We start from the raw sequence: 26,897 nt of genomic DNA on the forward strand, positions 1-26,897 counted from the left end.
TGCAATAAATGTCTGAAATAAATAGACTGGTTGGGATAATTTGGTGAAGAGAGTATTTTCACTACTATAGGCAAATCTTTAGTCCTGCCTTGGAGTGAAATCAAATGTGATACAGTCTAATGGAGGTGCTCAGCTTCGTGAGCATGCAAAAATCTATACCTTGGCATTAGCAGTCTACACATGGTGTTTTCTGTATCGACCATGGTAAGTCTTGTATTTTTGTAGGTGCTTCTATAGTGTTGAGTGTTCAAAACTATTGTAGTAACCGGCTCCATTGTCATACTTATTTAACACAGTGAAAAGTGCATCCATGTCTGAATAAAAACACTAGCCAATATTCTGTGAAGTACTTAAAGTACAAACCTGCATTAATGTTGCAAAACTAATGATGTAGCATTTATTTAATGGTTGTTCAGGCCACTAATTAGAAAGCAATTAGTTTATGTAGACATATTACAAGAAAAGAGGGTTAAAATAATCCATAAAAGACTAAAATTAATTAGTTCCATGATAGCTTTTATATCACTGTTCTTGCTAAAAGCAGCAGTAAAAATAGCCCCATTGTTGGTAGCAGTTCTGTTCTGTTTAGCCTTCTGTCCACTTGTCAATTCAATAATGTTAAATTGTGTCTTTAATTCAAGATAGACAAATATCCTATTTCTTCAAATGGAGGGGGCCTTAAGTGTACAAGTGATTTAGCCAAAAAAAAGAAAATCTTTTTTTCTTGGTCCTGATTTGAGAATGTCCCCAGTGTGTCTTGTATATGGTTTTTAAAATCTTAAAAGAAGGTGGAGTTTGGGCATAGAACTGAGATGGTTCATGAACTCTTACTGGTCTGGGCTGTGAGGTCCTTGGAAATGAAGAGGCAGAAATCACTGAATTTACTGAAGTTCTTGAAATGAAGAACTGGGTTTCCCTATCTCCATCCATGAGAACTTGATACAGTACTGAACACAGATTCCTTTCCTAATTCATAGTGTGTATTGGGAGAGTGGTGGGGAGGAGGTACCTAGGGACAGTCAGTGCCTTAAGTATGAATAAAATGAGTATCATAGAAAAGTAGTTTACATGGCCTTAAGTAATTATTATGTGTATTAAAACCATACACATTGTTGGTTCCCTAAGGCTATTATATCAAAGTACCATAAACTGGATAGCTTAAAACAAAAGAGTTTTTGGTTTCACGGTTTTTCTAGAGACTAGAGGCCAAGATGAAGCTCTTGCGCAGCAGCAGGCTAATGCTAGCATACCCCTTTCCAGCTTGCAAATCCCCACTGTTATCACAGTGCTCGCCCTGGGGCCTCATCATCTCTCTTCCTTTAGGGCCACCATGGGCTCAGCAGGTAAATGTGCTTTCCACCAAACAACTTAACCAATCTGTCCTCGTTCCCCAGAATTTTCATGGTAGAAGGAAAGAATGGACTCCACAAGTTGTCATAGAACTATACTAATGTGTGTGTGTGTGTGTGTGTGTGTGTGTGTGTGTGTGTGTGTGCATTCACACTCCTCCCACTAAACATAAAAATATTATTTTTAAAGAGTTTTAGTGGTGTTGGGCTTGTAGTCCATCTAATTTCAGTCCCAGTTTTTCACAACAAATTAGTTCCGTAACTTCTGTAGCGAAAACAGCCATCATCTAAGATCTTGAGATTACTACTTCGCCTCTTTCTTAGGAAGTACACAATTCAGTCTAGACCAAGTCTAGACATGTGCGACCTGGACATTCTGTATGTGAGCTCACTGCATCCTTTCACAACCCACTGGGTAAGGACAGGGCTACCATACCAAAGGAGGTCGGGGAGACTAAGGACACAACGCATGTACAGAACCAAGTTGGGATCTCAGTCTGTTGGTCCTCAGCTTCATTCTGAAGAGCCACCTTCTCTGGTATCATATTTTCCCAGACCCCCCCCCTTTGTGCTACTGTAAAATAAAGAGATAATTTCCAGAGTTTGACAAAGCAATTTCTATCTTTCTCACAATAATATGAACTTGTGTGTGTGTGTGCTTTGTGTGTGTGTGTGTGTACTTAGCACCATTTCTGATGTCCATTCTGTGCACTGTCTTCTACTGGACACCATCAGAAAATAATTCTGAATAGTTTCAAGAAGACTTCCCTTTAGAAAATATGTTGACTCATGACATACAGTAACAAAACACAGGGGTTTTTTGGGGGGATATTTTCTATTATTTTCAAATAATACAAAGAACAGTGGTGGCCTCCAGTTCTTGACATACAAATACCTGAGTTATAGTGAAGACATATGCTTTCCTTATCCCAGAAGTCTGGAAAGAGAGTTATTTCCTTAGGATTTCCAATTCCTTTTTGTTCAAATTGTGAACTTATTTTTTAAGAATTTCATGCATGCATGTAATGTATTTTGATCTGGCCCATATCCCCTCCCTTAAGTTCCTCTCCCTTCACTCCCCCACCACCATTTTTGCTAAATTTCTCATATTCTGTTTTAAAGCCTATTGAGTCTACTCGGTGGTACTGCCAGTGTGTGCATGGATACAGGGCCATCTACTGGACCATGAAGGGGCTGTGAGGACCCACATCCCTGAAGAAAACTGACTCTCACTCACCTGGCAACCATTAACTGCCAATAGCCTCTCAGCTGCTCAGCATATGGGTGGGACATAAAGAGCCTCTTCTTGGTCAAGCTGGGCTTTTGTCTGGCTTGGTCTTGTGCAGATCTTGTACATGTGATCACAGTCACCACGTGTTCCTATGAACAGCTGTAGTGTTGTGTCCATATAGTACAGCCACTGAGAGTTCCTATGTATGGCCTTAGTGTTATATGTACATGTGGTCACAACCACCATGGAAAGACCCTACAGACCCCCTCCTCAAAACCCGCAGCCAGCATGCTCCCAGGGGAACGTCCTGTTTGTTTTAAAAAAAAAAATTCTCCGGATCAGCAGCCAGCCTGCTCCCGTAAGAACATCCCATGTGCCTGAGAGAGCAGGAGATTGAGATAGGAAGACTGCAAGGCAAGATGTCAATAAGATAGGATGTCAACAAAGCAAGTTAGCTATAAGATAGGAACAGGATGATTGTTGCCAGGCATCCATGCTGAGAGAGGAAACCATTCGTGCCCCCCGCCCCCCCCGCTGCATTCCGATAACCACGCTTTTGCTTCTGTAAACTTGCTTCTTGCTGACACCCATGCTGAGAGAGGAAACCATTCATGCCCCCGCCTCATTCCGGTCGACCGATAACCACGCTTTTGCTTCTGTAAACTTGCTTTTTGCTCTTCCCTATAAAAAGCCCGCCCTCCAGTTGGCAGGTGCGCAAATCTTCCGAGAGATCTTGCTGCCCACAGGTTCCTGTGTCGTACAGCTGCAGTGTTATGCACATGTGGTCACAGCAACCGTGAATTCCTACATATGTCTGCAGTGTTGTGTCCAGTACGCTGTTTCTTTGTAATCATTGACTGCCTGTGGCTTTCACAATCTTCCGACAGTCTCCACATCATCCCTGCCTTGGGAGAAGAGGGTACAATATAGATGTCCCATTTAGGGCTGAGAACTGCACAGTATCTCTCTCTGAACACTGACCAGTTGTGATCTAGTCACCATCTCCTACACAAAGAAGGTTCCCGCTGTGGGGTGGCAAATGCCCTTCTCTGTGGCGGTAAGGATGAGAACCTCCAAGGCAATGTGTTACCATTCCCATTTAGCAGTGTTTCAACTTTCCTGTATATCTTCTATGTTCTTCCACTGACAATACACCTATCTCCGAGACTTTGTTCTCTGTGGTGTAACAGAGAAAAGGGAAGGCTCTCTAAGTGTATCATCCCCTGGTTTGCTTGAGCACATGTTTATTGAATTATTGCAGACTAGTTGTTCTGCTAAGGACAGTGCCTTCTCTGATGAATAAACATAACCTTGGACCTCTCGATCATTATATGAACATGAAATTTAAGTCGCCTCTGAGTACGTGCGTGATAGAAATGGATAGGACAAAGCCAAGTCTAGCTGTGTCTTAGCAGACAGCAGGATCCAGGCAAGCGCCTTTGAGATCTCCTGAGCCTCTGAGTGGTGTCTGAGCAGAGCCAAACCAAGACAGAGGAAGGCTGAAGTATCTAAACTTGGTCCACATGTCAGCCCTCTGTGGAACTTTTACAAATGCACATGTCTCTCCAGACCCCATCTGGATGTAGTTCATCAACCCTCATGAGGCTAAAGAATTCACAGCCTTAAAATGATCCCAATTTAATGAACAGCTGGATTTGGAGAGCCATGGCCATGCTGTCTGCAACGGTAGTTGCTGGTCACATCTGGTTTTTTAGCTCTAATTAAAATCAATCAAAATAAAATAAAGCATAAACATTCCATTTCTTGTTCCCACTGGACACATTTCAAGTATGAAATAGGCACTCAGGAGCTGCCGTGCTGGGATATGTACATACGGAAGGCTTCTGACGTGGCAGGGAGTCACATTGGGTGGCACTGATGGAGCAGGACAGTCACAAGCTGGCAATTCTATTGTCTTCTTCAGAGGATCCACATATCCACTCCTCCTGTTTGACGTGTGTTATCTTCTAGGGTCATTGTCTTCCTCTCTCTTCTAAAGAATATAAGCTGCTTAAGGGCAAGATTTGTTGTCGCTGGCCCTGTGACAACATAAACAATGAAAATCTTTTTAACTTATTAAGTTAAACAGATTCAGTCAACACCATCATACTGAACTTGCTGGTTACAGATTACTAGCACCAAGTTTCAGCAGAGGTTGGAAGAAAAGGGTGGAACATAGAGCAGATTTCCACACACATTAAGTATGTGTGGATGCAAAGTGAGGGGCAGATCTGTACTAGATTGGGAGATGTTTTTTGTTGGCTTGTTTTTGTGTGTTTGTTTTTTAAGAAAAGATGTAAGAGTGTCTGTGTGTGTGGGGGGGGGGGGGGGAATGATTTGCTTCTTCAAAGGGATTCATATAGCCTTTTCCCAAACTCACTTAGCTTAGCTTGCTGCTTCCATCCGGAATAACTAAGATGTGTGCAGGAGATAGGGTGGATTCCATCCCTGGCTTCTGTTACTGGCTTAACGTTTTGTTTTTGCTTGGTAGATGGGTAGAGAATGAAGCTTGCTGAGAACATCACTTTTCACAGCAACCAGAAATGTGAGATGTTTTATCTGTTAACCTCTCTTGCAACCAAGAGGCATATAAATGCATTTTAACTTAGTGCATGCAAAAAAAAAAAAGAGATTTCCCATCAAACTACAAAGCAAAAATACTAAGTAACAAAAATGTGAAGATTTAATTAACATTTTATGACTTGTTTATTATCTTCGAAACAATGGCACTTTTGCAAATGCGTTCTGACTTTCAAGAGGTAGTCTTGATTTGTGGGAAGTTGCCAAGCTTCCTTTAAGCTCCCCAAGAAGACATTGGCTTGTACTTTTGTATTATAATAAAGTGGATTTAAATTCTGGGGACTGCCACATCCCCAAGTTGAGTTCAGTGGAAACTAAACTAATTTTGCTCTATACTTCTAATGATCTAGAAATCTCTAAGGATAGAGAGTGTCCCACTCTTCCCTGTGACTTATTTTGATAAAGTCTATGGGAAGAACATGCATTGTCTTCAACAACTCTGAGACCCACCCCCCAAGAAACCAGTCTCTTGTTCAGATACTTCATGATTTACCCATGGCTATAAGATCATGTGTCTATGGGAGGTAATGTAAGATTTTCTTTGTTTTGTTTTGATTTTTTGAGACAGGGTTTCTCTGTGTAACAGCCCTGCCTGTCCTGGAACTAGCTCTATAGACCAGGTTGGCCTTAAACTCACAGAGATCCACTAGACTCTTCCTCTAGAGAACTGGGATTAAAGTGTGCACCACCATAGCTTTCTAACTGTGTCTTCCAAAGAGATCCCTTAGAACCCTGTGCATCAGTCAGTTCTTGCAATATTTTTGCATTCCCAGAATATTGTAAGGTAAAAATAATGTACCAAGTAAATATCAGGTAGAAAAAGAGGAAAAGGTGTTCCAGATAATTTTCAGAAGGCACCTCTATATCCTTGTAGGAAGAGAAGACTCTTGGGGTTGCAGCATCTGACTCAGATCTTCTATGATGGGAACTCCAGGAGAAATTATATTGTGAAAACCTGCCTTATGCCAGACACTCCTTAAGACATGTTCTTTCATTTAATTCTCACAAAATGCATATGAGACATAACTACACATGAGCTATAACTGTATCCTGCTAACAGAGTAGGAAGCCAAGAACAAGGCAAGTGAAGTAATTTATCTTTTGCACCATTGGTAATGCTAAAATATGAACCTAGCTGTGCCCTCCTCTTGAGACATCTTTGTATTTTCTTGGAAAATAAAAATGAACAACGAAACTCAATTTTTCTTAAGAATCCAGGGCCAAGAGTTATGCCTCAGGTCATAAAGGGCTGACCATAGGGGTCAGAATCTGAAAGAAGCATTACTCTCCTAGAGTTTTGGAGCAGAGGAATGCTTGCATATTGTTGGCTCTCAGCTCAGCCTGAGCATCTGCAGGAATGAAAAATGTGTACTGTGCTCAGAGATGGAAGCAAAAACCAGAGGTTGATGACCTGAGATCAGACCTTGGAAAGGAACCAACCTCTAGAGATTGTCTTCTGATCTATACATGCAGCATGGCATATCCCTCCCAGACCAACAAATGTAATTTACTTTTTTTTTTTAAGAAACAAAGAGAGAGAGGAATTCTATAATAGGCAGTGTGGTTGGAGATCTGGAATGAAGTTAGAGTTCCTATCCGAATATGTAACCTGAAAATGAAAGGTCTGTTAAGATGTTCCTGGCCATCTCTGAACCTTCCAACTTGGCTTCACCAGATTTTGCAGGGAAGCAGCCTGTTTGCCTTTGATCAGTTGGAGCCCAGTCACAGTCTGAGACTACACAGCCTCTTCTCAACCATGCCAAACCACCCACTTGGATTGGTATCTTGCCAGCTGGCACTGGACTTTTGACTTCTCATTTTTCTTTTCTTGTTTTCTTCTTTCTTTCTTATAATTTTCTTTGGCAATTCTTTAGTCCACCCAGACTAACTCTGCCTTATTTTCCAGACCTGGCTAACACCCCTCAAAGCACTAATGTGCTGGCCATGCCCAGCTACTCTTAGGAGCTGAATGAATTGTGACCCCCGGCTTTTATGCTTTGCTTGGAGACCAGCTGCGCCTTTGCGCTTTTCCCAGAGACATTAGCTGAGGCTGCACCTGCAGTGTGATGAATTTGCCCTGCCTGAAAGAGGAAAAGTGGGGGAGAATCAAAAGATCACTTGTGTCCACCCTCTGCACACTAGTGTATTTATACCACCCAAACACACCAGAGAATTTCAGAGTCCATTAAATAATAATTACAGCATAAAAAATAAAATGAGGGAAAGGACAATCATATTTTTCTTTGGGAGCCAGAGAAATTTAAAATGAGCTTAGGAACTGCTGAATTGAAGCATTTGGGATTTACTTGTCTCTCTAGCAATTAACTGGGTCATTTTGATCACCTAGGGAATAGCTAAAGCTCTATTTGCATTTTTTAAGAGGAATTCCCCCCAAAAAAGGTAAAAATGGAAGAAAATGCCTCTTTATTTAAAAAAAAAATCTTCTAACAAAGTTTTCTTCAGAGCAAAGATTCAGACGTTGATGTTTCTAATTGTAGGATTTCACACATACAATGTTTACCAGGAATGTCCAAGCATTTCCTTCTAATCATTTAGTGAACAAATTTTCCCTGTAACTGAACAATATCAGTGATCCTGTTAGTCTATAATCCAGACATTACAATGTGGTCACAGGCTGCAAAGGCCTCAGAGAGCAGATGGGTTTTGTTCAGGCTGCACAGATAAAGTACATTTGGATGGATTGCTCTTTCTTCCATAGCTTCCTACTGTTTACAGCCAGCTACCTTCCTGGACCTGGAAAGCCAAGAAATTCCAAGTTTGAAAACCTTGGAATACTAAATTCTATCTCTTCACCACAATTAAATAACAAAAGGGAAAGGAGAATGTGGAGGAAAGAACAAATGCTTCTCTTGAAAACATCTGGGAGTGCAGTTTTCCATGGTGCAGAGGAATGGGTAGATGCAATGAATCCTGAGTATCCATCTGGCTGGGGAAGCTGTGGGGACTTCTGTTTTCTGCCTACTTAGTTATGTGACTTTTTCAAGGTCACTTCAAAAGTGTGTGGTGAAGACAAAATGAGTCCTTTCTCTGGCAGGTATGTTGTAATGAGGCCTCTTATTTATTTCCCTCCTGCCCGGCAGCTCAGACCCAAAATAACCACATAGATACTGTATTAATTAAATCACTGCTTGGCCCATTAGCTCTAGCTTCTTATTGGCTAACTCTTACATCTTAATTTAGCCCATTTCTTTTTTTTTGTTATTTATTTATTTATTTATTAAAGATTTCTAATTTAACCCATTTCTAGTAATCTGTGTATCACCATGTGGCTGTGGCTTACTGGATAAAGTTCCATCCAGCTCCTGTTTCTGGCAGGGTGACATTGCTTCTCTCTGACTCTGCCTCCTTTCCCCAGCATTCACTTTAGTTTTCCCTGCCTACCTAAGTTCTGCCCTATCAACGGGGCAGTTTCTTTATTCACCAATGGTATTCACAGCATACAGATGGGAATCCCACATCACCTCCCATTTTCTGTTTAAATGATAAGGAAGGTTTTAACTTTAACACAGTAAAATTATATATAACCAAATGGTTATCAAGCAAGAATTACAATTATAATATTTATATCTACTTTATTTTTATCACAAGTAAGGAAACCTATGTTATAGCTATAAATTCTTCAACTCCATCAAAGACTCCAGAAGAATAAAATATTACCTAAGAAAACAAAAAGTGCATTATAAGCTACTGCCAGAGCTCTAGAATTGACAGAGACATCTCAATGCCTGGAAAATCACCCAAAGTTCTTCTGTATCATTGGAACATCCATCTTCAGCCTACAGGCCCTTGGTATCTGACAGACTTTTCCATGAAGCAGGAAATTTCAAAGACAGTTCTGTCTATATTGACAGTTATTCAATCACTTTCTTCTGTGTCCTGTAAAATGTCTGGCTGACTCTTTCATGAAGCAGGAACCCCAAAAGATCATCTCACCTTTAGGCAAGTTTAGGAGTCATTTTCCATGGGTCCTGCATGTCCAGTTCACACAGAATACCATCAAGCAGTCTAGGCAAGAGCAGTTTCTTGCCAAAAATGGCTAGCCAACTCCATAAGGAACCGCTTTAATGCCCATCATCCTCTTGAAGTGGATTAGTTCTGCCAGAAGCAAATGTGTCTCAAAGTCATGAAAAGTCCTAAGTTCTTAAAACATTTTAAATGCCATATTCTGTAGTCTTTGAAAGGTTTGAAGAATTCCTATCCATCTGAATTGCATCTCTGTACATCTAGAAAATCTAACTAACATGACTACAAGCTTAACTATTATAGATGATTATCTATTAACCTATATTTCTTAATTATACATTACATTTTTAAATGAGCTACACAAACATAATACTTTAATCAAGTATTGTATACATATAACAAAATTGACCTTAAATTTGTATCGAGAAACCAAGATCCATACCAATGCACATCTCTATAGCATATTTTCCTTTAAATAAAAACAAACATTCATAAACAATATTTAGGAATATGGGCATAGTTCTTTCCATACAGCTTCCTGCTTTTCGTTGAGCAAAGTAATTTTGGGGGGTGTTCACAGCAACCTTTCAAGGGGTCATTGTCTATCAAATCATATTAGTCTGAAAGCAATCCAGAGGTTCTCATCCTCTGAGGAATCAAAAGAAGAACCTCTTTTCCAAAGCAACATATCCTTATGTCCATATTTTGAAAACAAAATACCTTTAGAGTATATATGCTGGTTTAGTTTAACAGTCTGTACAATGGAATATCTCTCTGTACTTAGCTCCTTCACAGTCAAAAAATTCCAAGAAGGCACAATAATATACATAATCCAGACTCTCTGTATATAGTCCATCTTTGCATGTCTTATTTTTTTACTCTATTACTTTTTTAGTATTTAGTTTATTATCCTTACTTTTTTAAGCCATAACTATCTGTACACTGTCTCTTTAAAAACTTTACCTTTTTTTTAAAAAACCATTTACATTTTTAATGGTCTATATTGTTTTTCTACGTACATTTATCCAACACTGTGACCCATTTAGAGTTCTTTTCCATATGGATTTGTCTTTATTGCATAGCTATAATTATTTTCTACCAGAACTTCTTCTTAAAATGCTAAGCCCTTCTTATGAACTTAAGTGGCACCATTGGTAGGGGAAATATGGCACTACCTGCTTGCCCCACCCAGTCCATCATGGCGAAGCTATTTGCTGCCTCTGAGAGCCATGCTTACAGCCCCATTTTTAGGCACACAGCCAGTCTATGTTGCCATTAAACAAGTTGTAGCACCCTATTCACAAACCTCATTTAAATGCTCAGCCTCCTGAAAAAGCCAGAGGTTGCTCTGGCATGGCAGCATGGCCCAGAAAGCTGGCATTTCAAAACAGCATGTTTTTTTTTTCTGCTACTGCTGAATCAGGAAAACCTCTCTTATAGGAGCTGCAGCATGCCGCCCATTCAGAGTTTACCCCAGGGGCGCCAATTTGTTGTAATGAGGAAAGCCACTTGTTGGTTCCTGGCTGCTTAGTCCTGAAATAACCACACAGATACCATATCAATTAAATCACTATTTGGCCCATTAGCTCTAGCTTCTTGTTGGCCAACTCTTACATCTTAATTTAACCAATTTTTAGTAGTTTGTGTATTGACACGTGGCTGTGGCTTACCAGGTAAAGTTCTGTCCAGCATCTGTCTCTGTCAGGGCTACATGGCTTATCTCTGACTCTGCCTCCTTTCTCCCACCATTCAGTTTAGTTTTCCCTGCCTACCTAAGTTCTGCCCTATCAACAGGCCAAGGAAGTTTCTTTATTCACCAATGGCATTCACAGCATACAGAAGGGAATCCTACATCAGAAGTATTTCACTATGCTGTTTGGACCACTCAAGCTTGCTGCTGATGAATAATGTGGGCTTCTGGAGAGCTCTGTATCCAAAAGAGCCCTTGCAAGCTCCTTGAGATAGAATGCCTTGTATTGTGCCCTAATATATTATGGCAGCCATTAGATTGCTTCCTCTTCTCCAGAATTCATATCTGTGGTCCCTGTCACACAGGACAGGGTAGTCTACCTTGGACAATGTGTCAACCAGGAATATTACTTTGGAAGATGGCTAGAGAAATAAATCTAAAAGTCAGAAAAGGTAAAAAAAATAAAAAATAAATAAATAAATAAATAAAAAGCCTAAGAAAATAATATCTAGTCTGTGCACATTAGCAGTTCAGATGCACTTCTTGCCACGTCCACCTTCTTTTTGAAGGGAAATAAAATGGCTCTTCCAGAAAGGGTTTGCTGCTGTCTCTTTCTCTGACTCCCCCTTCAGTATCCATCTACATGCACTTCAGTGGGCACCCTTTGCTGATCTCACCTACTCCCTGCTTCCTTTTATCCTCCATTCCACACACACACACAAACACACACACACACACACAAAAGACCTGGTTTCAATATGAGAAGTCAAACCTGTAAATAATAATAGCTAATATCTACTGGGCACGTACTGTGTGCTGGGTCCTCCATCAAAGCTTTACATCTCCTCTTTCAGCTCTCACTACTCTTGCAAAATAGATTTTATGATTCCCATTTTCAAAAAGAAAAGGAAACTGACTTAGCAAGACTTAGGAAGTTTCAGTCATTTGTCCAAGGTCATGGAGCTGAATTTGAAACCAAGTGTTTCTCAAAGCCATGCTTCTAATCATAAAGTGATGTTCCTGTTTGGTTCAAAAAGGTCAAAGTTCACGAGAGTGTTAACTGTAAGCACTTCTATGTACAGTAGATATAACCATGGACTTCAGGTCCAGGAGTGATCCTTCTGCAAGGTCAGTCCACAGAGTTGATTTCATATTTCAATTTACTACTACCCCGATGGGAATGGCTAGTAGGAGAATTTGTATACATTGATAGATTATAATCCTTTTTTAACCCTATACAGCCAGAGAAAATACTATATTTTCTTTCTTTTCTTTTACTTTTTCTTTTTCTTCTTTTTTTTTTTTTTGGCTTTTCAAGAGAGAGTTTCTCTTTATCTTTGGAGCCTACCCTGGAAACTGGCTCTTGTAGACCAGGCTGGCCTCGAACTCACAGACATTTGCCTGCCTCTGCCTCCTGAGAACTGGGATTAAAGGCATGTGCCACTGCCACCTGGCTAGGAAACACTATATTTGATCAAAATTCCACTTCTCTATTACTGGAATCATTCCCAAAATAAAATTCAGAAGTTTGCATGCAGTAGTTCAAATTTGCAGGCTTGAGAGACCAAAAATGAGTACCATTACTTTGATGTTTATGTGTATGAACATTCTACCTGCATGTATATGTGTACACTGTGTCCATGCCCAGTGACTATGGAGGTGTCTTTGTGTTATTATCGCTGTGATGAAACAAAAAGCAAGTTGGGAAGGAAAGGGTTTATTTTGCTTTTGTTTCTATCACAGAGGGAATTCAGGGCAGGAACTCAGGCAGGGCAGGCACCCGGATGTAGGAGTTGAAGCAGAAAACATGGAGGAATGCTGCTTACTGCCTTTCTCCTTGTGGCTTGCTTAGTTTGCCTTCTTATACAACCCAGGACCACCAGCCCAGGAATGGCACAACTCAAATGGGCTGGACCCTCCTACACCAATCACCAAGAAAATGCCCTACAGACTTGCCTGCCTACAGCCCTATTGTATGCAGGTATTTTCTCATCTGAGGTTTCTTCTTCTCAGATGACTCTACATGTGTCAAGTTGGCATAAAACCCGTCAGCACCAGCAGTCAATTTCCTGGAGCTATAGTTACAGATCATTGTGTGCTGCCATGTGGGTGCTGCGAACCAAACCAGGAACTTCTGGAAGAGCAACAAGTGCTATTAACTAATAGGTCGTCTCTGCAGCCTTCCAGGACTTTTCTATATTGTAACAAACTGTCCACCAAAGAGAGTATGCATATAAAAGCAGATGTCTTAAATCATCTTATCTTCATTTGGGGATCAAATTTATTTCTCTATTTTTGTAACTAGACTGCCCAGGGGTGATAGTAATTCCAACTTGGAGGGTCAAAAGATTTGTTTTTATGGTTCTATTTGCAGTGCTGAGGATCAGCCTTGGATGGCCCATGTATACAAGGCCATCACTCTTCCACTAAGCTGCATTCTCAGCCTGCAATTTGTACTTCAATCGTCTACATGAGGCTTTCATTTAGTTCTGATGCAATTTGGTCTGCAGATTTCTAGCTATTCATTCTAGTTAACACTAGGTAAGAATATAATAGAAGTTGTAAATAATTATAAGGATGCCCTGAGATCCTTCTCATACCCCAGGGTCTTACCAGCTTTGCTCATTCTGTAGGTTCCTTTCCTGGGCTGAGAATGGAATGAAATGACTCAGTGAAATCCCCGAGACTCAAGGAAGTTTTGAGAGCCCACCGTGGGCTCTCAACTGTTTCCTATACTTTAGCTTAAATACTTTCATAAAGGTTACTTCATTTACTAAAGTATTATGTAAATTATGTAATGCATCTTAATTTTAACTATGAACAAGAATTTTTTTCAAAATCCAGTAGTTTGCATCAGACAATGCATCTATAAAATGGAAAAGTCAGATTTTGGATAGAGATCACTCCTCTTCCTCAGAGAGACCACCTTCTGCAGTCCCACAGCCTGCGTTTGCTTCTTGACTTTCTGTGCAGAACCGGGAATATATGTAATCATGACTCAATGACAAATATGTATTTATTTTTCCCCACTCCACTGTGAATTTGATGCATACATTCAGATTAAGTCCCACCAAGTATCATCATCTTATTTAACATCCAAACTAAAGCAGGTAAAAGGGGAAGGTGAGAGTTGAGGTCATTTCTATCAGGGTGATGGCTATGCATTCTCTTGCCCTTGGGATTTTATATTCAGAGCAGAGTGTCCCAAAGATATCACACTGAAAGAAAAGAGCATCAAATGTAATTGTCTCATTGTTTTAAGGCCTTTATTGAAATGTGTCCCTTGCCAATTCTGAGCCTTTAAGGCTATAGTTTGTTCCTTAAGGGATTGTTTCCTAAAACTGCCAGATTTTGTTTGTGGAACACTATTCTCATAATTAGCAGAACATTTTCTTTTCACATGTGACATATATAACCAGCTAGTCCCAAAATAAAGTCGTTTTATTTTTTTAACTAATCCACACCAGTCATTTCATTTTTATAGAATTGAAGGTGGTTAATTCATATGTGTGATAAAAGTTATCCTAAATTGTAATGCACTTACTTTCATTTTTACAATTTTAAATTGACTCTTCCCCCATTTCCAAGTCCAGTTATACCAAGTATATTCAGACTGAGACAGCTCATTGTTCACAACTAAAAATGTACACACCATTTTATACACTAATTCCTTCACCTGGTTCTTGGCAGTTATCATTCTGCTTCCTAGTTCTGCAATTTTAACAACATTAGACAGTTATTAATGATGGGCTCATGCAGTATTTGTCTGTTTGTGACTGGTTTGTTTCATAATGTCACCAAAAATCAACATCTGTATTATACCATATGCCTGGCTTTATGGTGACTGTTCCAGTTTGGTTTCTGTTTCTGTGATAAAGATCATGACCAAAAATTTTTCGGGGAAGAAAGGGTATATTTGACTTACATATCCTGATCCCATTCCATCCTTAAGAGAAACCAAAGCAGCTCAACCAAAGCAGGAACTTGAAGGCAGGTACTAAAACACAGACCATAGGAGAATAGTTTAGTTTACTATTTTGCTCTCCAGATTCACATTCATCAATCTTTCTTATCCTCTTAAGTGTAGCAAAAATAATAAAAACCCAGAGTCAGATATTGGGATTCAACCAGAAAACCAGAAAAGCAAAGCAGTCAAGCCACTAAAGAAGTCTTACCTCTACCAAGGTTGGGTGATGGAGGAAGGTCATTGGTTAAATAAAAAAAAAAAACTGCTTGGCCCTCATTGGTTAGAAGATAGGTGGGAGGAGTAAACAGAACAGAACGCTGGCAGGAAGAGGAAGTGAGCTCAGATTCCACAGCTCTCCTCTAGGGAGCATATGCCTCAGAGAGAGACGCCATGCTCCGCTCTCCCGGGCAGACACGATTCAGCTCCGACCCAGGATGGACCTAGAATCTTCTCGGTAAGACCGGTGCTCACAGATTATTAGAGATGGGTTGATCGGGATATCAGAATTAGCCAGTAAGGGCTAGAGCTGAAGGGCCAAGTGGTGTTTAAATGAATACAGTTTGTGTGTTGTTATTTCGGGCACAAGCTAGCCAGGCAGCCCCGCCGCCCTTATTACTACAGTTGGGCGACCATAGACTAAGCAGACTAAGTCTTTCCTCTCATTTTATGTTCTCTCTAGTGCTGGGATTAAAAGTGTGAATCGCTAGTACTGGGATAAAAGGTGTGAGCCACCACCACATGGATTTGTTTCTGCATTGATCTTATGTAGCCCAGGGTGGTCTTGAACTCCAGAGATCTATCTGCCTCTGTTTCCCAAATCCTGAGATTAAAGGTGTGTGTCACCATTACCTGACCTCTAGTGGCTTTGCCTCTGATCTTCAGGCAAGATTTATTTATTAAAATACAAATAACATACCACCATATTTCCATTTTTGTCTAAAATAAAAGGGCTACAAACAATATAAGAAAAACTAAATATAATTAAGTACAAGACTGTATACAATATATATAGGCAATAAATACATCAACAATGTTTAGTCCTTTTGCATTTGACAAATTCAGAGAAAATACTCTAGTCAGGATCACCTACCCAGGGTATGCCTAACATAAAATGATAGAGTATGAGTATTTACCTATAATTTTTGTACATACCTTCCTGTGAGGAATACATTAAACTATCTCTAGATTGCTTACAATACCAATTTGGTTTAAATTCTATGAAAATACTATGTAATTTTGTGTAAATAATATCAAGCATTTGTACTTCAATACAGACACATTTTTTTTCTTGAATACTTTGCATCCCAGGTTGATTGAGTCAGGGTGTGAAACCCATAGATACTGAAAGCAAGTTGTATTCCTGAGAATTTTATATTGTGCTTACACTTTATTGAGAACCTCCTACATTGTTTTCTGTAATGGCCACCCTATTATACATCCTCACCAAGGCATAAGGGTTTCGATTTCTCTGTATTTACCATCGTTTCTTGTTTTCTATTTTTTGGTACAGACCATTCTAATGACGATAATGAGTTATTATCTCTTCTCATAACAAATCCATAATATATACTCTCAAATATCATCTATATTTATCTTATGACCAATGATGTTAAGCTGGGGTGTTTTCATTGTTTATTGGTCCCTTGAATATATTCAAAGAACTCTCTGTTTTTTTTTTTTTAGTCCTTTGTCCAGCATTTGTTCAGTTATGGTTTTGTTTTGTTTTATTTTATTTTGTTCTTACTGCTGTTATTCAATTGTTGGACTTACTAATACTGATTTTTAACTTTTTCCCAATTTATAACTCCAAAATATTTTCTCACATGCTTTAGGCTGCCTTTGTATTTTATTTCATTTCTTTTCATGCACAGAAGGCTGTACATGTGAAATTATCCTACTTGTCTATGTTTGCTTTTATACCAGAGCTTTTGGTGTCGTGTCTAACAAATAACTGTGAAACCCGAAATTGAAATTTTCCCTCTTTACTTTCTTCATGGAACTTCATTATTTTGTGTGTGCCACTTAGGTTCTCACTGTGATTTGAGTTAATCTTTGTAGATGATGTAAGGTAAGGACACTGCCTCATTCTCCCCATGTGGCTATCTATCCAGTTCTACCAATGTGATCTGTGCTTTTTCAGCTGTGCAGTCTTTGTCAGAAATGACTTTCCTTTATTTCTGAGTTCAGTGTCCCATTGGTCTGTATGTCTTACATTCATCCTTTGTCTTCTAGGAGTTTCTTTCTCTGCTTCCAAAAGAGCCAGATTCAGGGTTGGTAGATATTTGATATGAAATCTGACCTTCTGTTTCCTGAGGTTCACGATCAGTCAGATGGTTGAGGCTGTGTATATGCAAAGACAAACTCAAAGTCTTCAATATAATTGTCTCATCCTATAATTTAAGCTAAATGTTGTATTTTTCATAACACCAGTGAGACCATAGATCCATTAAAGTTATCCTATCAATAGTAATACACTATTTGTGGCATTTCTCAAACAAGTTTAATGCATACTTTGCTTCTTAATATATTTTAACTCAATTAATACATAAAAGTCTGCTGTAATTCCATCTTAGAGTTCTTAAAGGTACATTTAGACACTTGGCTTTATAATATGAATTAAGACTGAGGAGTGAACTCCGGCAGAATGTTTTTGAAGTTTTTAATTCCCTTGAACTAGCTTTGAAATTGATCTAAACAGAAACAAACATAGGAAAAACGTGGAGTTAATGATATTTAAATAACATTATTCTGCATGTTTGCATGTTACAGAATTTATCAATAAACATCAAAATCAGGTGGTTTAATACTCTTGAAACATTATTAAACACATAATAAATGACAGAGTAACCAGATTCGGCGGTGAAGGCAAGAACAATGCCAAACATATTTTTTTCATAGACCAGCAAGCTTCTAGCATCAAAGCCACACAAATTCATTTCACCTCAGACTTGTCACAGTAGGACATAATTTTATTTTGTGAGACTAGTGACAAGACTTTCATAGTTAATAAAACAACCAAACAGGTTTAGGGTCTTTTAAAGGTTTCTGCTAACATATGACTCAACTGTTGCATTGGCTCCTTGTGTTATCATGGATTTTGATCAAAGGCAAGCATATGATTTACAAAGTAAAAAGATAATAAAAAGTGTGGACATAAAGTGAGAGCTTGCTGTGTTTTGAACACTGGTGTTATGGACACTGTTCTTAGTGAATGTTTCTAGAAAAACCAGTCACTGAGTTCTTCAGTACTCAAGGTTGACGTGCATTGTTCTGTTATGCAGAAAATATGTAAGTATAGTTAAGTGTGTTAGCAAATGCCCAGTCTGTTCTTAGGAAAGCAAGATTAATTCCAGTTAGATGTATAATGGTTCTTTATACCTGGTTGGAATTCAGAACACTAGAACTAGTAACTGCTGGTATTATATAACCTAGCAAGACATACATGTTACCTTTTTTTTTTTTTAATCTATGTGGCATCTTGTTAAAATAAATACTTAAGTCAATAGGATCGGCCATTTGTCCTCTGAGAACTACTGCTGAGCAAAGACTACAATATGTAGAAACACAGTAACATGAGAGTAGATGGAAAACACAACTTTTATGAGCATTTGATATGTGCCAAACACTGTATACAGAGTTTTATATAGATTCTTGAGGCTTGTTTTTAACATAGATTAAATTCTTCAATAATACTGTAAGAAACATTTATGAACAACCCTATTTTGTAATTTGAAGAAATTGAGAGATGATACAACATACCCATGGACTGTGGCTGTTAAGTAGCCTGTAATATTCAAAGAAGTGTAATGAAAACATAGATGTTAAGTATATACACATTTTCTTTTTCAGACCAAGGGATTGAAGTTAGAGTCTTGTGCATATAGATAGGCCAATGTTGTACCACACAACTCTTGTTTCTTGCCTGAGACATGTTTCCATATGCAGGTGTTGAATATATTTGTGTTTTAAATAAAGACTTGTAGTGAAGCAGAACAATCATTACTTTATTCAGCCAAAATCATATGACTATTAGAATATAGGAAAAGCTGATATTTTCCTTCTATAGATTTGTTAAATTGACTTCTTTCATAGAAGTGATTGAGCTTGAAACACTATGGCTGGAAATTTCTACAGAATGCAGCATTTTGAATAGAAAGAATCCCTGAAAACAAATGTCATGCTAATGAAAATACCACAGATAATTTAAGATGTACTGAGTCTTTGTGAAGTACTGCCCATGTTTTGCTTTTATTAAGAGTATCTTTTTTATTTTTTAATTTGATTTTATTTTTATTATATTTTAAATTTTATTTTACATATTAATCATAGTTTTCTTCTCCCTTCTTTCCCCCCATTTCCCCCCTTACCTCCTTTCTACCTGCCCCCCACATCCACTACTCAGAAAGGGTAAGGCATCCCATGGAAGTCAACAAAGCATGGCATATCAAATTGGGGCAGGACCAAGCTCTTCCCCCCTGTATCAAGGCTGAGCAAAGCATCCCACCATAGGGAATAGCTTCCAAAAGGCCAGCTTATGTACCAGGGACAGATCCTAATGCTAGGAGCCCCATAAGCAGACCAGGCTACACAGCTGTCACCCACATGCAGAGGGCCTAGGTCAATCCCATGCAGGCTCCCTAGCTGTTGGTCTAGAGTCTGTGAGCTCCTATGAGCTCAGGCCAGCTGTCTCATTGGATTTCCCTGTCATGATCTTGACCACCCTTCCTCATATAGTCGTTCCTCCCACTCTTCAATTGGACTCCCAGAGGTCAGCCCAGTGCTTGTCCATGGATCTCTGCATCTGTTTTCTTCAGGGTGAAGGTTATGTGATGACAGTTATGATAGTCACCAATCTGATTGCAGGAGAAGACCAGTTCAGGCACCCTCTCCACTATTGGCAGGAGTCTTAGCTGGGATCATCCTTGTGGTTTCCTGGGACTTTCCCCAGCACCAGGTTTCTCCCTAACCCCATAATGCCCCCCTCTATCAAGTTATCTCTTTCATTGCTCTCCCTCTCCATCTTCTCCCACAACTGGGCCATCCTGATAGCTCGATGGTAGAGCATTTGACTGCATGTACCTTTTAAGAAGCATAAACATGCAGTTTCTAAAGTAAACTTTGTTTTTAAATAAATGTCATTTTTAGGATTTTCTAGAGTATGCATGTGTGTTTAATAACTATGCCGGTCTATGTGCAGTTCTAATTAAAAAACTAAAGGAGTTCTAGACAGTGTCAGTGTAGCAAGTGGACTATAATAAGAGCATCATAAGACTCAAAGTCTGCTTGGATACTCTGAGTATATTCTGAACACATTTTTCAGCTGTGTGAGTCATTATACCATTGTAGTAAACAATAGAGAGTGTACAGAATAAGCATAACATCTTCCCTGATTTAATTTTCAGACACGTCTCCAGACTTGGTCGAAGTAGCTCCAACAAGGATCTGTGAGCATGCCTGGAATTGAGTGACACGGTTAAGGGATTTCAGATTGCTTTGTGCCTCTTGGGAAGTTCAGAAAACCATCATTTCAGACTCTGGAATTCTGTTCAACCGAGACTAGCTTGGATGTTTACACTATCTGCTTGCTGTTCTCCTTACCACTAAATAGTGCTCAGATCTTGATCAGGAACTGAGTGTGTTCCGCAAGCCACCATGGCCAGATGGAGCGTTGGGATAGCAGCTTGTCGATTGGTGCTGGGCTTGCTGATGGCTTCTTTCACTGAGTCTTCCATACTGAATAGTGAGTGTCCCCAGCTTTGTGTATGTGAAATTCGACCTTGGTTTACCCCGCAATCCACATACAGAGAAGCTACTACTGTTGATTGCAATGATCTCCGTCTAACAAGGATCCCTGGCAACCTTTCCAGTGACACACAAGTGCTTCTCTTACAGAGCAATAACATCGCCAAGACGGTGGATGAGCTGCAACAGCTTTTCAACTTGACCGAGCTGGATTTCTCCCAGAACAACTTCACAAACATCAAAGAGGTGGGGCTGGCAAACTTGACCCAGCTCACAACCCTACATCTAGAGGAAAATCAGATTTCAGAGATGACAGATTACTGTCTGCAAGACCTCAGCAACCTTCAAGAACTCTACATCAACCACAACCAGATCAGTACAATCTCAGCTAATGCTTTTTCTGGCTTAAAAAATCTCCTTAGGCTGCACTTGAATTCCAATAAACTGAAAGTGATTGATAGCCGCTGGTTTGATTCTACACCCAACCTGGAAATTCTCATGATTGGGGAAAACCCTGTGATTGGAATCCTGGACATGAACTTCAGACCTCTCTCTAACTTGAGAAGCCTAGTTTTGGCAGGGATGTACCTCACTGATGTTCCCGGAAATGCTTTGGTAGGCTTGGATAGCCTTGAGAGCCTGTCTTTCTACGACAATAAACTGATCAAAGTCCCACAACTTGCTCTGCAGAAAGTTCCAAATTTGAAATTCTTAGACCTCAATAAAAATCCCATTCATAAAATCCAAGAAGGGGACTTTAAAAATATGCTTCGGTTGAAAGAACTGGGAATCAACAACATGGGAGAGCTGGTTTCTGTAGACCGCTATGCCCTGGATAATTTGCCGGAACTGACAAAGCTAGAAGCAACCAACAACCCCAAGCTGTCCTACATCCACCGTTTGGCTTTTCGAAGTGTCCCGGCTCTAGAAAGCTTGATGTTGAACAACAATGCCTTGAATGCTGTTTACCAAAAGACAGTAGAGTCTCTTCCCAACCTACGTGAGATCAGCATCCACAGCAATCCCCTGAGGTGTGACTGTGTCATCCACTGGATTAACTCCAACAAAACCAACATCCGCTTCATGGAGCCCCTCTCTATGTTCTGCGCCATGCCGCCTGAGTACAGAGGGCAGCAGGTGAAAGAGGTGTTAATCCAGGACTCCAGTGAACAGTGCCTCCCGATGATATCACACGACACATTCCCAAATCATTTAAACATGGACGTCGGCACAACAGTCTTCCTAGACTGTCGGGCCATGGCTGAGCCAGAGCCAGAAATCTACTGGGTCACTCCCATTGGAAATAAGGTAACCGTGGAGACGCTTTCAGATAAATACAAGCTGAGTAACGAGGGCACCTTGGAAATAGCAAATATCCAGATTGAAGACTCGGGAAGGTACACCTGTGTTGCCCAGAATGTCCAAGGGGCTGACACTCGAGTGGCAGCCATCAAGGTTAATGGAACCCTTCTAGATGGTGCCCAGGTGCTGAAAATATACGTCAAACAGACAGAATCGCATTCCATTTTGGTGTCCTGGAAAGTTAATTCCAATGTCATGACATCAAACTTAAAATGGTCATCTGCCACTATGAAGATTGACAACCCCCACATAACATACACCGCCAGGGTTCCGGTAGATGTCCATGAATATAACCTAACACATCTGCAGCCTTCTACGGATTATGAAGTGTGTCTCACGGTGTCCAACATCCACCAGCAGACCCAAAGGTCATGTGTCAATGTCACAACCAAAAACGCTGCTTTCACCCTGGACATCTCCGACCATGAAACCAGCACAGCCCTGGCTGCAGTGATGGGGTCTATGTTTGCCGTCATCAGCCTCGCGTCCATCGCTGTGTACATTGCCAAACGGTTTAAGAGGAAAAATTACCACCATTCACTAAAAAAGTATATGCAAAAAACCTCTTCCATCCCACTGAATGAGCTGTACCCCCCGCTCATTAACCTCTGGGAAGCTGACAGCGAGAAGGATAAAGAGGGCTCAGCAGACACCAAGCCAACCCAGGTCGACACATCCAGAAGCTATTATATGTGGTAACTCAGTGGGCATTTTGCTTCTGGTAGTAAGGAGCACAAAGACATTTTTGCTTTATTCTGCAAAAATAACAAGGTGAAGACTTTTGTACTTTTGACTTTGCTAGTTTGTGGCAGAGTGGAGAGGATGGGTGGATATTTCAAAGTTTTTTAGTATAGCGTATCGCAAGGGTTGGACACGGCTGGTAGTGGCTCTCAGCTTCCAGTTTGTGTTTGGTTTTTATCCTTATCATTATTATGATTATTATATTATTATATTATTATTATTTTATTTTAGTTTAGTTGATGTGCTAAACTCAATAATGCTGTCTTAACTACAACGCTCAATAAAATGATAAATGCCAGGTGGGGGCTCCTCAGTGCTTGACCCCTTCTTCTGAAGCCATCAATACAAAGAACTGTGTCCTCTCAAAAGCTAACATATGGTATAGAAGCAGCATTAAATCCTCCGTAGCAACCTGGTCTACAGACTTTTAACTCAAGCTAAGACTAAACTTGCTACTTTGTTGAATGATGGTAGTTGGCTGTACTGTAATGTTGTATCAACTGAATTGAATGTTTGCCTTTCAGCAACCACTTTCCTTTTCTTCCTCTTTCTTTTGTAATAGTTGAAGAGGCTTAGAACAAGCTAACAGGCAATAGAAATATGTATATCAGATTTTCTAATGTAATGAACAACATGTTAATTGTTACTATATTCTTTTTATCTTTAGTAGACACTTTTAAAAAAGAAAAGATAATTTTGTTGTGTTTAACTCACCAACTTGGTGTATAATGAAGACAGAAGTACAATAAATTAGTTTGTTCTGATTTTTTAGAACACTTGCGATAATGTATCATTTATAGTTCTTGCTAGTTGCAGAGGTAATATCTTTCACACCAATGGAGTCGACAACCAAAGTATATATGTGCATGCTATCTTTTACAGTCAGGCCGTAAAATCTTTTGAGTTCTTTTTGTAAAGAGAAAGGTATCCATTTTAACTAAGACATTCTGGACCAGTAAGATGGCCCAGTGAGTAAAGGTGCCTACTACCAAACCTGATCAGAATCCCATTCCATGTTATGGAAGGAAAGAATTGACTTTAATTTGTTGTCTCACCTCTACACATGCTCCATGTATGCACACACACACACATGTACCACACTCACATGTATATAAAATAAACAAATGCATTAGAAAAAACAAATTAATGGACATTCTAATGAATAGCATTTTCATATTTTCAATATTGCTGACTAAAACCGGATGGAGGAGGTATTCATATAAAGAGAAAACAAAACCACATACTACTCTAACACTGGCATAATTACACAATGGATGTACCATTATCTTTATTTTACAGTATGCACATTCATCATCAAAGGCTAAAACACAGAGCTAAGGAATGTTCAAAACTTTTATAGTACTGCTTTCAACAGCTATCTATATGTTTATAGGGTGTATACTGCCATGGAGATGTCTGCTGAAACAGACAATTGACGGAAGGAAGGCAGAGTGATTTCTTAAGGTTGGCCATTGTCATCAAAATATTACACACAGTTTATCTCAATTAACAATTTCAAGATTACACAGGAATTACATATGTGAAGTTCAAAATGGGAGGAGTTAGTTTTGCAGAGTTCTGTGACCATTTAGAGGGAGCAGACTGAAAAGTACAGGCAGACAACAGAAGACCTACCTGAAAACCCTCATTGATAATGCAGAGGGAAGGAAGGAAGGAAGGAAGGAAGGAAGGAAGGAAGGAAGGAAGGAAGGCTAGCTTTTCCAGATGACAGTTGCCACTATGGAATGATGGGATGTTAGAAAAGGACTAAGAGGAAGCAGGTGCCAGGTTAGAAGAAAAAAAAGGATAAAGGAACAAATAGAAATTCCAGATGAGATGGGAAATGAGAGGACGTTCATAGTCAAATGTTTTGTTTTGTGAATCACCCATCAGAAAACCATCCTTTTCATCCCCAGCCCAAAGAGGAGTGGGGAGAGAATTCTAGATTCTGCAGGCAAACTGCAACCAAAATAGGGCCAGTATCATAATGAAAAATCATTTTTCCAAGGCTTCATTTGCTGATGAGAAAAGCAAAGGGCACAGGAAAGGTGAGTCCTTTCAGGCAGCCTCCTCCATCATCTGTCAGTTCTCTAGGTCCAGTGGTGATCTTACAGCTCTTACCTTGTATATTCTTGCTTCAAACTTGCAGGACATCCTCAAATTCCCATTTATCTGGAATAAGATTTAGAACAAATGCAAACGAGAGGACTAGCAAAGCATCTTGCATTGTTTTACTACCAAGTACACGTGGGACAGAAGTGAAGGTGCTCTGTCTGCAACCATGGACATTCTTGTCTTCAGACATCTGCTGAGAAACAGATCATGTACCTATACATTTTGAAGTCACAAGGCATGTCATCAACAAAACAGAAGGCCTAGGGCTGTCCGCTTTTGCAAGAAGACTTCATTTACCCATAAAGCCATGCTTAGAGCTGGCACAGAACATGGATTTGAAAAGACAGCTCAACCATTCTTCCATTCTGAATACAGAACAGGCACAAGGGAATCCAAATGTTTATTCGAAGGATATCATTTCCCAGACCAGTTTTGGGCAATTACTTCTTGTAAGTGAACTTGAAAATTTACTAAAACTTATTTTATCCTGACCATGTTATTGGGTTGCTTTTTTTCATGATGGAAAGCAAGATGACAGAAGTTCTCTTTTTTGAGTCAAGGATTTACTCATCTCTGCCTTGTTTGAGAAGTTAGGGAGCCAGTTAAATGGAACATCCAGCTAGATCCTCACAGACAAAGGAGGTCCTCTCCATTTTACTTGTGAGATGGCTGCTGTAGGTCATATTCTTGTCTCACATTTTCCCTTTTGCTTCTTGTTGTCCTCTGACCTGATTCTATGGGGCTATTTTTGGAGCAGTGTCTTAAAATGGGCATTCCTTAATTTGCTCATTTAATTAATAACAAAGAAAACTGGAGCTATGAATAAAAAAAGAGACATTGTGTTTGATATCACTGTTTCTACTTTGTCTTTGCAAAGCACAAAGGAATCGTTGACCAGTCCTTGGCAAATAGGACCCAAGTCCACTTTTTTCAGTTGCTTTCTGAAGACATCACCATTGTGGCGTTTGCTTTCTGTCTTAGCATTTATTTTCCCAAGAATTTTCCTTTCTTCCTTACTGTTTTCACCCCTGGGGGAATAAAAGCCCTTTGTGTTTCTGATACTGCTGGGAGAACCATACTTTCTGCCTTTTTTGTGCACTGAGATGGAAATTTGACTTCTGATATAGTCGAGATACAACTGGAAAATGCTTTCTCATCTCATTTCTATCTCAACCTGTTTGCAAATTAATCTTTGCAAAATTAAAAAAAGAGAGAGAAAAGGCTCTCTCTCTCTCTCCCTCTCTCTCTCTCTCTCTCTCTCTCTCTCTCTCTCTCTCTCTCTCTCTCGTGTGTGTGCTCTAGTACCTGTGGAGGTCAGAAGGGGACTGGAACCGAAATTAAAAGTGGTCATTAACCCCCCTCCATATAGATAATGGGAATTTAAAGTCCTCTGAAAGAGCAGTACATACCTGTCAGTCCTGAGCCATCTCTCCAGCCCCAAGAGAAGGATTTTCTATATCCAAGATTTAGTATCACCATTCAGAAATCTCAATGACTTTAACCTAGAACCTGTAGGTAGCTTGACAACTTTAATGGGTACATGTTATTCCCTTACAACTAGCACTGTCTCCAAAACACACACACACACACACACACACACACACACACACACACCAGCTTCTCTTAGTACTAGAAGTCATGGTGTTAAGAAATAAGGGGATGGAAGGGTAAATAATGATGTTTTTACCCTTGGGATTTCAGCAGAACTTTACCGATCTAAGTGAGTTTCTTGTCTCATAGAACTTCTCAGACTTGGCATTATTCATATAAAGTCTACCACAAGTGTATTTCAGGGACCTTCCTGAAACATGGATTCTGAGAACACCCAGGTAAATTGCACACTATTCTTTCCAATTTACAGTCCATGGCAAGACTTCTGCAGGTATGCAGCAGACAGACAAGCTGACCGTGTCAGGGTTCGCTTGCAATTTTTCTCTCTTTGACAGTACCCAGGTGGCAAGAGGAACATCTATTGAGTGGCAGATGAAGCATATAGGTAAAAACAGAACCAGTGGCCAAGAAGAGATGATCTGATTACACCGAGGAGAGTTCTTATAAGACTCCTTATAAGCTGATATCTTAAAAGGTGGCATTTGAATCCTCCAGTGCATATTAGCCCATCTCACTAATAGACAA

General features: G+C 39.7%; 1 protein-coding gene across 1 annotated transcript in view; it reads left to right on the plus strand.

The window, feature by feature from the left end:
* Lrrn1 (leucine rich repeat neuronal 1) overlaps positions 1-25,760 on the plus strand; it is a 44,393-nt gene extending 18,633 nt beyond the window's left edge. Inside the window, exon 2 of the mRNA XM_041641298.1 lies at positions 20,204-25,760. Coding sequence (XP_041497232.1) covers positions 20,454-22,604 — 2,151 coding nt within the window. The 5' untranslated portion in view covers positions 20,204-20,453 and the 3' untranslated portion in view covers positions 22,605-25,760. The remainder of the gene's footprint in view (positions 1-20,203) is intronic.
* The last annotated feature ends 1,137 nt before the right edge of the window (positions 25,761-26,897 follow it).

The sequence above is a fragment of the Microtus oregoni genome, unplaced genomic scaffold (assembly GCF_018167655.1).
Source record: "Microtus oregoni isolate MIOR12 unplaced genomic scaffold, Mior012 000002F_ref0000024, whole genome shotgun sequence".
Lineage (NCBI taxonomy): Eukaryota > Metazoa > Chordata > Mammalia > Rodentia > Cricetidae > Microtus > Microtus oregoni.